The sequence below is a fragment of the Saccopteryx leptura genome, chromosome 5, assembly GCF_036850995.1.
Source record: "Saccopteryx leptura isolate mSacLep1 chromosome 5, mSacLep1_pri_phased_curated, whole genome shotgun sequence".
In the NCBI taxonomy this organism is placed as follows: Eukaryota; Metazoa; Chordata; class Mammalia; order Chiroptera; family Emballonuridae; genus Saccopteryx; species Saccopteryx leptura.
In genome coordinates this window covers 162,884,043-162,893,954 of record NC_089507.1, presented here as the reverse complement: position 1 = coordinate 162,893,954, position 9,912 = coordinate 162,884,043, and the positions used below count along the sequence as shown (strand labels likewise).

Sequence of the window (9,912 nt, the reverse complement as noted above, 5' to 3'; positions counted from 1 at the left end):
CCATGTCAAATAGAAACAAAGTCTAAAGCAAATATCAAGTTCAAACAATCAGGTGCTCTCAAACCAAATCCTCTTGCCTTAGAATTTTATCTCACATCTACTGAAAGACCTCTCCAAGCTTTAAAGGGCACAAAATCTGAGACAATGTGGTCTGCTCCTTCTCTGCCCCTGCACCATGCAGCCTGGACCCTTATTTCCCGCTCGCTGCCTCTGCTTTGCACAAGGTGCCACCCACCCTGCCTCTGTGACCCCTTTTCTCTCCTCCCCTCAAGTCCAGGTCCCCTTCTTCCTCCCTCCCAGGACCCTTCAAACTCCAGAATTGTCCCCCAAACATCATCAACCTCTCTGGGATGGGGGAAGCCATATGTGTCTTCCCTTATAGCTTACGATGATGCCAGAGTGCGTTTCTGAATAAAGTGAGGAGTTCTTTTATGAGATTTTAATATACCATGTCTTCTCCCTCAACAGTGAATAAACATCACAGTCCACTCACCCTTCTTCCTGCAAAGCCTACTCTTCCCAAAGATTTCAAGGTGGTGTCCAGTTCATTTATTATTTACATTGATAATTTTTAATAAAACAAAAAAAGAAACATTTTTTTTCCTTTGGGTTTTATTTATCTGGAATCCCTTGGAGAACATGAATGACATGTCTGACATAGGAAAATAAATAGAAACTGAGACTAAGCACTAAGCAAATTAAATCACTTACAAATGTAGACAGAAATGGTGAGTCTAAAAATGAAAGCCAATGGGAGAAGTCAGCTGAAAACGCTCAGTATCCACCAGTAATGCCCAAGTGAATCAAAACGGCAAGAAGAATCAAAATGCATATCACAAGAAAAGCAGTTATCCCAATGTGAGAGAGCATCCACTCTTTGATGCTGAGGAACACCCTGGACGTCCCGTGACACGGCTCCTTCAGGTCTCGCTTTTGCTTTTCAATGCACCTGTGCACCTTGGCCAGGTAGTGCATGTGGTTTTCTCCGCCACCTTCCCGGAGCAGCTGTGCTCCGAGGAAGAGGTCGTTTGTGTAGAAGCCTCCCTGGTGCTGTCGCTCCAGGCTCTCGACCACAGCCATCAGCTCCTCCAGCTGCCTCTTCTGCTCCTCCCCGGTGGCCCGGTTGTTGAAGCCACAGTACCTCCTGTCACACTCCTGGACCAGGCTCCGCAGGCTGAGGTTGTCCGTGGTGGCTACGTACTCACGCAAGGACCCCCCACATAAGTCCTCCTTGTGGGTGAAGAGGATCACCACGTGTCTCATGGCTCCTGCCCCAAAGACCTCCTTCACCCTCCTCACGGCCACTGTGTCCTGGGCCGTGAAGCGGCCCAGCTGCGTCACCAGCAGCAGCACGTGGGGCCCTGGGGCCAAGAACCGGTAGCAGTCCCCGATGTCCTTGTACATGTCTTGGTTCGGGGCCTTTGCCTCAAAGATGGAGGGCGTGTCAACCACCAGGGTGCTCCTCCTGTTCCACATGCCCGTGGCTGCCTGGCATGTCCTGGTCACAGCCTGCGCCTCCAGCCTGGACTCAAACACCGGTCGGCAAAGGATGCTGTTCCCGGTGGCACTTTTCCCACAACCGGACCTGCCCACCAGGACGATCCTCAGCTGGGAGGATGCAGACTGGTTATCTTCTACTCTAATGTCTGCAAAAATAAAAAAAAATAAAAAAAAAAAAGAGAAGAGAGTGAGAAATAGAAAGAAAGAAAGAAAGAGAGAGAGAGAGAGAGAGAGAGAGAGAAAGAAAGAAAAAGAAAGAAAGAAAGAAAGAAAGAAAGAAAGAAAGAAAGAGAAAGAAAGAGAGAGAAAGAAAGACGTTGAGCCTTTCTAAGTTAGTGATTCTTCAGATTTTTAGGTCATGGACCCTCCTGGGAACCGTCACATCTAAAGGCATACAGGGGTTTGCTGATTACTTTAGGAAGTTCGTGGGTCATTGGAAATCCACATAAGAAGCCGACTTTGCACCCACAGCCAAGAGGAATAACTGCCACACTGAGGAGGTGCTCCAAGCCCTTTACCAAGACCAGGGAAGTACAGTTTTCCTCAAAGAAAGGAGGTCCCTGTGTTTTTCCTGGATGGTGCTTAGGCCAGTTTCATGCTAAATAAGTGTGACATTGGGAGGCAGAGGCTGAGAAGTCACAAGTGGGAAAAGGTTACCACCTCTTTCTCAGCCACACATTCCCAGGCTCATCTGTGCAGAAGGGAGGAAAGGAAGTCTCAGATGTGCCCTCCCACCGAGGACCAGTGGAGGGTCCCTGGGTCTCTGCTCTTTGGGTGCTAGAAACAGGCACAGCAGAAAGGTCACAGTTAATGTCAATGGCCAAGTCCAGGAGTTGACCCTGGACAGGTGGCTGAGGAAGAGTGGAATAGAAGACCATTAGAAGTACGTGTGTTGGAAAGATCATCTACTTGGCTGATGGAACTACAGGAAGTTAACAAAAGTGGTGTTGGAGAGGGCGCCACTGAGCCAAGAGCTGAGACCTTCAAAGGATGGAGAACGGTGAGAGTCCGAGGACTTCTGGAGCTCTTATGAGCCCAAGTGGTTCCAAGTTCACTGTAGGCTCCTAAAACTCATCGTTCAATTCCTTCTACTCTGTGTTGTTCTCTCCTTTCCTGCAGTGTGTGGGGTGTTTGGTGGCAAATACGATTACTAACATCTCTTGGGGGAACTTTGCCACTTTTCAGCTCAGAGTGGACAAGGCAAGAGAAACTTTATTCTCAATTCAGTTTAAAAGCCTCCAACTTCTGACTTGGAGTTTCATTTCCACGTTTCCCACACATCCTGTGCACGATAGCACGGTACTGTGGGGGGTTGGGTGTGAGAGGGTGATGACGGGGAAGAGAAAGAACAAATGAGCATTGTTTTTTCCTTCTTCAGTTTAAAATAACTGGGTTCCTGTCACTGTGTTGGAAGTGAGGGACTGGTGCCCCTTGAGACCCTGGGGACTTTGTTACCTTCAGCCAAAGCTCCATATGTGGTCTTCAGATGCCCTTCCATGCTCTTCTGGAACAAAAACAAGAAAAGAATAAAAAATGTGTCCACACAGAGTCAGGAAGGCCTGAGGGTCACCTCCAGTTCAGAATAAGATGAATTCTCCATCGAGAAACCACTTCCATTGCTAAGTTCCTAGTTCACATTATACTTGCAAATGTCCATATAGAACTTAAAGCAAAGGAGGAGATGTTAACACAATGCCCTGCTAACACAATGCACATTTACCCATTTTCCCCTTAACGTATAAGAAAGTAGGAGAAAATGTGTTAAATCAGTTGCTTATGTCCCTCCAATGGGAAAAGGCATCAGATGCAGAAAGCATTTTTTATGGAATGAGAAATGGAACATTATTTTATTTTTGTCATCAAAGTAGACAAACTTACTAGAAAACATTCTTCCTCCCTTGTCAAACCATGAAGGAGTCCTGTCCCTACCCCGCTGTCCCACGGGAAGGTACTCTGAACTTCCTCTCGGGCCTGGAAATTCCTAGGACTTCAAACAAGCCAGTCATTTACAAGGCAATTTTTTCTCTGTCCTGGCGAGTTTGCTGTCAGCCCCTGAGCATTTTGTGGAGAGACAAGGGTGCTAGGACCACAGAGCAAGAACCAACTTGCAGGACAGATTCAAGAGATACTTACTTCCTGCTCAGTGTCGAGCCAGTGCTGTCCCAGCTGCCGCTGAGGTTCCTGTCTCCCAGTCATCACCCTTCTGCATCCCAGTAGGTTTAAACAGAAATTGGCACAACCATTGGCATCAATTGGCATAAATGTTTCATTTAAATGAGGCCTAATATTGTGTCTCTCATCTTGGTGTTAGAAAAGGAAAGGATGTGACATACAGTGATACCTCAGATGTGACTGTATTTATTTATTCAGTTTTTAATATTACGCAGTTATGAAGCAAAGTGTTTAAGTGAAAAAGTACAGACTTATGGAACAAAAGCCTACCATTTGCAATGGGTATTTCGGCATTTTCCCTGCAGCTATTCTGTTTGACTGGAAAGTTAGAACATTACACAGAATTCCATTGATGTGTTTTGCCTCCTCAGCCTCTCGCTGCCCCTCCCTCTGCCCTCCGAGATGACCAATATTCTGAAGGTGTTCTCTTGTGTGTGTGTTTTTAATTGACGGATTTTAGAGAGAGGAAAGGAGGGAGAGAGAAGCATTTATTTATTATTCTACTTAGTTCTGCATTCACCAGCTGCTTTCCCTATGTGCCCATACAGGAATCAAACCCACAACCTTGGTGTTTGGGACAACGCTCTGTCCCATGAACTAACCAGCCAGTGCCTCTGATGCTTTTATGTATCATTCTCATTTGTGTATTTACACTCCTTCAGACACATGTATCTATTTCAGCACTTTAAACTTTTTTTTTAATGAGAGTTGGGGAGGCAATGACAGACTACCACACGTGCTCTGATCAGGATCCACCCGGCAAGCCACTAGGAGGTGATGCTCGGCCTATTTGGGCTGTTGCTCCATTGCAACCAGAGCCATTTTTTAGCCCCTGAGGCAGAGGCCATGGAGCCATCCTAGTGCCCAGAGCCAACTCGCTCTAATTGAGACATTGCTGCAGGAGGGAAGGAGAAGGAGAGAAAGAGAGAGAAGAAATGAGAGGGGAGAAGCAGATGGTTGCTTTTCTGTGTGCTGGAACCGGGACATCCACACACTGGGCTGACGCTCTACCACTGAGCCAACAGGCCAGGGCTCTGCACTTCAAACTTTTTAAAGTATTGTTTCTGCACTTTAAACTTTTACATAAAAGACATTATTTATATAACACTTTATCCAATTATTTATTAATAAACATTTAAGCTGTTTCAAAATATGTGCTTGCTGCAAAAGAATCCCCGTGTACTGTACATCTCTTTGCACATGTGCAACAATTTGTTTGGGATAGACAGCTCCCATCTGACTAGACACAGCCAGCAGATATAACCCCGAGAGCGCTGTGCTAATTCCTGCTAACACCAGTCACGTGTGAGCTTTCCCCAAATCTTCACTTTAACTTTTAATTTTTTTTATCACCCTTATGGGCATAAGTAAGGATGTCTTAACTGGTTTGCGCTTGCAATTTACTGATTACCACTGAATTAAAACATTGTTTTCATACTTTGTTTGCTTTTCAGGTTGCTTCAATTATATACAAATAATGTTTGCACCTTTTTCTATTCATTTAGTGGATTTTTTATTTTTGGCCCTCTTCAGAAAATCATCCATCTTCACATTATCAGAATATACTAAGACTACTTCCTGCCTTCCTTCCTTTCATTTTTCTTTTACTCCCCATCCTGCCCTTCCTCCCTTCCTTCCCTTAAGGCAGAGAAGAGGGTTTCCTCATCACCTTTTCCCATATGGTATCTTTGACTCTGGCTGAAATTTACAAACCTGCCCAAATCCTCTGACACCTGTCCTATGTCGATAATCTTATCTGAGGTTTCCAAACCTCAGAAAATATGTTGGAACAAATGATGACAGTGGTGATGATGTTGATGGTGAACTTCATGGTAATACTGTCTTCTGAATGGGTCAGGCTGCAGGAGAAGACATGTGTCCCGCAGAGGAATGGGTTTTTAGGCAGATGGTAACAAATAACCAAGTGTCCTCGGGCCAGTCAGAAAGGACACTGATGGAGATGCTAAGATGAGTCACAGACAAAACATTCACAGCACGGAATGAAGCCTAGGAAAAGACTGGGGGAGCATCGCAGACCTGGGGAAACGGGGTACATGTCCATCTCCCAGAAAGCCAGAGTGGGGGGATCGGGAACGGAGGCAGGGTCCTTCTCCAGATGGGAAAATTCTACTGATGAGAGTGACAAGCAGTGTGCAAGCAGAGATTATAATAGCATTGAGGGGACAGTAGGAGCGTCTAGTTCAGGTGACGGGTTGACGGAAATGGATATAAATGTACCTTATGATCTTAAAATTACACGAGCCTGACTTTATCATGATGAAATCTTATTTTATGAAAACACGAGAAAGCAGGCTCTATTATGCTGTTTTAGGAAAGCTTAAACTAATTCATGTCTGCCTTATTCTAAGTGTCTCCTTCACTCATCTGCCCCGTCGCCATATTTCCTGGTATAGGAGTCCATTGTCTGTAGTTTAGTTCTGGTGATTCCTGGACACCTCTCTCACAGAAGGATAGCGGACAAGAGATTGTTCCGCATACATAAACGTGATTTGTTTGCTACACAGCAGAGTCCTACATGGTGTGGGAGGAAAGCTGTGGGGTGTTTAGGGGAGAATGGGGTGGTTTTCAGAAGGTCAAGGTCATCAGACAATGTGTACTCAGGGGTCCCCTGTGGAACAGGAGGCTTAATGGGGGCGGGGTTAAGAAGTTAAGAGCTCTGGCTTCAGCAGCACATGTACTAAAAGAAGTTAAGAGGGTAAATTGAGAAGCCTGGTCCCACTTAACCGGACACCTGGGGAGGTTCCGTTTGCTCATCTGTCAAGTAGGATGAGAATATTCGTTCAGGTTCATGAAATTCTGCGAGTCCCATGAAGACCCCATGGGCTAAGCAGAAGGCAGTTTGCTGGAAACCTCGGAGCGCTGGGGAATGCTCTGGGCTGTGCGCACAGGGCGAGTGGTTCCCACACTCGTTTATCCCTCTAGGAACCCGCTATGGCCCCTCGCCCCGCTATCATCGTCCTGTTCCACCGGTGGGTGAGCCCAAAGTGGGGTAACTGGTGTGAGATCACACCGCACTCAGGCTGTGACTAGGCAGCAGGTGTCCCCTTACCTACCGCGAAGCTGCGGGTGCAGTACTTGGCGCCCTGGGAAGGTGCGCGCGCGACGGGCGCTCCCTGGAAGCCAGGCAGATGCAGTTAAAGGGGAGCCACTTGGAAGCCAAAAGTTCCGGGACAAGGCTGCTGGGTTGAAGAAGAAAGGGAGTGCCCAGCGCGTCCGGCGCCCCGCCCCCGGCAGATAGGGGACGTCCTTGGGCTGGAAGGCGAAACTGTTGCAGACATGACCGGGGAGACCAGCGATGGCGCGGCGTGCTGTCTGTCCCTTTAATGGAACGCTTTCTGCCAGCGCCTGCGGGCTGCCAGGTCCCCCTTCCCCCATTTCCTTGTTATGACCTGTCGAAAGAAGCAATATGTGGAGGAAGAGGCGATAAAGGCATTGACGCATCTTCCCCCCACCCCCACCCACCCCGCTACCCCCAAGTTCAGAAACAGCCCCTGCGACACAGGAAAGTTCCTTCTGGGCACCAGCCGCCCGCTTGGCGGCACCATCGCAGCCCCATTCCCCGTGGCACCTAAGCTCCTGCTTCTAGAATGTTCCTGCATACTAGGGACAGACAGGCACTGCTGGCGCCTTCTCTGCCATGGGTCAGACCAGCCCTTTGGGACTGAGGGCGAAGGGAGCTTTGTCTGCTGGTTTATTCTGGTGGCATTTGGAGCAGGGCTATAGCACCTTTATCTGTTAACCGATTGCACCCTTAAGGTTGGAGCAGTGAACATAAAACAATTAGGTTGCAAAGTGAGACAGAGAACCCAATATGGGCTTAGACTCCCACATTCTGTTCATCAATTTTATTAGTTTTATTTGGTATATTTGCAAATCATGGAAGGGGGTGGTGCTGTTTTGTACTAATTGTTAAACGTGAAGTTGATTTATAACATCAAACCACCCAGTTTACATAAGTGTGGTCATAGGGTCTAACCTTGAATTCAGTGGGGAAAAAGTCCTTTAAGCCACGGCCTAAAAGAACACTTTAGTAAATGCAATGGTGTGCTGCAGCTGTGTTATAAGATGCAGGCACTAGAACATTCAGAAAGTGATCAGAAGTCTGGTGCCTAGGAACCTAGTACATAGATAGACTGGGTACGGGAAGTCAGCGTCATCGTTCATTTTCTAAGCATTTGCTGACCCCATTCTCATGCCAGGCACTGCATTGTATATTGGGACAAAGGGGAAAAGGTCAAAATCATATTTCTGGGAGGAAAATCACTAAAGTGATGCTATTGACCATGAGGAAAAACTGTTAACCCTCTGTGATATTATATAATTCAAATTATGGATAACACATTTTGAGAGTCTGGTTTGGGACGTCATATGACATTTAGTCCCTCTCTTTGCATTTTAGGTAAACACCGCTATCATCACTATTAATATTTTCTCAATAATAATCATCCAGCACCCAAACTTGACTCTTTTCTCCAGCCAACTGGCAAATAACTGGGATTTTCATGCCATTCTTTGTGTAACTGTTATCTGGTGACGAAAGCTGTCTGAGAACTTTCTATAAGTAGGTAAAAAACCAAAATATTGCCACAAAACTTTTAAAAACTCAACAATTTAGAGAGATAAGTATTATGGTGATTTCTGTACAAAAAAGACATAAAGTCCTTGGAAAAGTACCAGTAAACTTAGTCTTGTGCTTTTGATTATTTGGAGATATTTTTTATCTTATTTTGCAGAGATGTTTCCTTGCAGTAGAATTTGATCTATGAAGCCCATATATCTTTTTAGACCTAACACAGAATGTTAGTAAAAGTGAGACCCGGGCAGGGACACTGAGGAAGGCACAATTCACAAACGCTCTGGGGATTCAGTTAATTCAACATGACCAAGCTCCTGGTGTTGTACTCTCATCAGCTCCCTCAGAAAGTGTCTTAATTTCAAAAATATAAAATATATTAAGACATGCCATTTTATTTTAGAGCTGATCAAAATAGTTTATTTTGTCTTAGCAGAGTGATGTAATTTCATTCTCAAAGAAATAAGTTATGGTATTTGAGGATATACAGGTAGTATAAAATGGATAAGCAGGTGAGTACAGAAGCAGTTTATATCAGATGGGAAGTTTGGATTTGTGAAAATGCCTTGGGGCCGGTAGGGAAAAATAAGTTCCCATTCTACTTTTGTCACCTTTTGTCCTTTGGACATCACATAACGCTCAGTGGATTATTTTGCATTTCAAATCAAAGGAATTTAATTATAATGATCCCTAACACCCACAAGGTTGTTTCCATCATTAAATATAAGAATCATCTGTCCCCCCCCCAACCCTGGTCACTCGGGGCCCCTCAGGTAGTTATAGGAATCCCTCCCTGCATGGATCTCTGCAGGTGCAGCCCACCCTAACCTGGTACCCCATCCTGAGCCCCCCTAGGACCCTAATCCCATGAGGACGTGCCGTGCATGCAGCAGCCCTGTCTTCTGTGTGGGTGGAATAAGGATCATGACTTTCTTTAAGCGTCTGTCACATTCAGAAACAGAAATACGTAAATCTTTATTATTTATCTATCTACCTATTTATTTATTGCTAACACAACCTAAGGATGTCATCTTATTCCCTAATGATGTGCCCTTGAAGAACTTTCTTGGGAAAGCCCATCCTCTGGCAATACCGGTGGTCCAGCCGCTCCAGTCTAACCGAGGTGCTTGGCAGTTTCTGCCAAAGCACCAGCAGCTCTCTTACTTCTCCAAGAGCACCGAGGAACTCCATTTATTTATTTACTTTTGCATAAGAACCCAGGTAGAAGACATTACATGTGATTTTCCAAATTCCTACTTCATTTTGGAAAGGCATGAACCATAATGCATGCCAAAAAATTGGAAACTGTATTACTTTCAATATAATTTCACTTATCTTTTTGGTAGTAAATCATTGTAGTAGTAAATAACCTGATGTATCAGGACTCCACAATGATATGTATGACCCTCACATATTTTTTATGGATGATAATAAAAACCTCTCTCTGGTCAGATGGCACAGTTGTTTAGAATGTCCCCAGAACACCAAGGTTGTGTGGTTACAATCCCAGTCAAGGCACATACAAGAAACAACCAATGGGCCTTGGCCAAGTAAGTAGCTCCTTTTATTAGAGCATCCTCCCAACATGCTGAGGTTGTGGGTTTGATCCCCAGTAGGGCCACATACAAGAATCAACCAATGACAGC

General features: G+C 45.5%; 1 protein-coding gene across 4 annotated transcripts; it reads right to left on the bottom strand.

The window, feature by feature from the left end:
• Nucleotides 1-600: 600 nt before the first annotated feature.
• On the bottom strand, nucleotides 601-7,081 carry LOC136406401 (GTPase IMAP family member 5-like). Of its 4 annotated transcripts, none has more exons than XM_066386446.1 (4): nucleotides 6,743-7,081; nucleotides 3,379-3,487; nucleotides 2,956-3,004; nucleotides 601-1,646 (listed from the first exon to the last, which is right to left on the bottom strand). In XM_066386446.1, exons 1-4 carry the CDS (start codon nucleotides 7,066-7,068, stop codon nucleotides 775-777), a joined length of 1,356 nt encoding a protein of 451 aa, XP_066242543.1. In that variant the 5' UTR covers nucleotides 7,069-7,081; the 3' UTR covers nucleotides 601-774. The 4 variants fall into 4 exon arrangements, with proteins under 4 accessions (XP_066242543.1, XP_066242544.1, XP_066242545.1 ...); XM_066386447.1 differs by having other exon boundaries at nucleotides 2,956-3,001; XM_066386448.1 differs by having other exon boundaries at nucleotides 6,747-6,874.
• Between the last annotated feature and the right edge of the window lie 2,831 nt (nucleotides 7,082-9,912).

What these genes read in the sequence shown, in the direction of transcription:
- LOC136406401 (XM_066386446.1), bottom strand. Translation starts at nt 7,068, where the DNA reads ATGGGGGAAGGGGGACCTGGCAGCCCGCAGGCGCTGGCAGAAAGCGTT. An exon ending in GGGAGGAAGAATGTTTTCTA is followed by an intron (nt 3,005 to 3,378) that starts GTAAGTTTGTCT and finishes TTTTTGTTCCAG; the next exon opens with AAGAGCATGGAAGGGCATCT. An exon ending in ATATGGAGCTTTGGCTGAAG is followed by an intron (nt 1,647 to 2,955) that starts GTAACAAAGTCC and finishes TTATTTTTGCAG; the next exon opens with ACATTAGAGTAGAAGATAAC.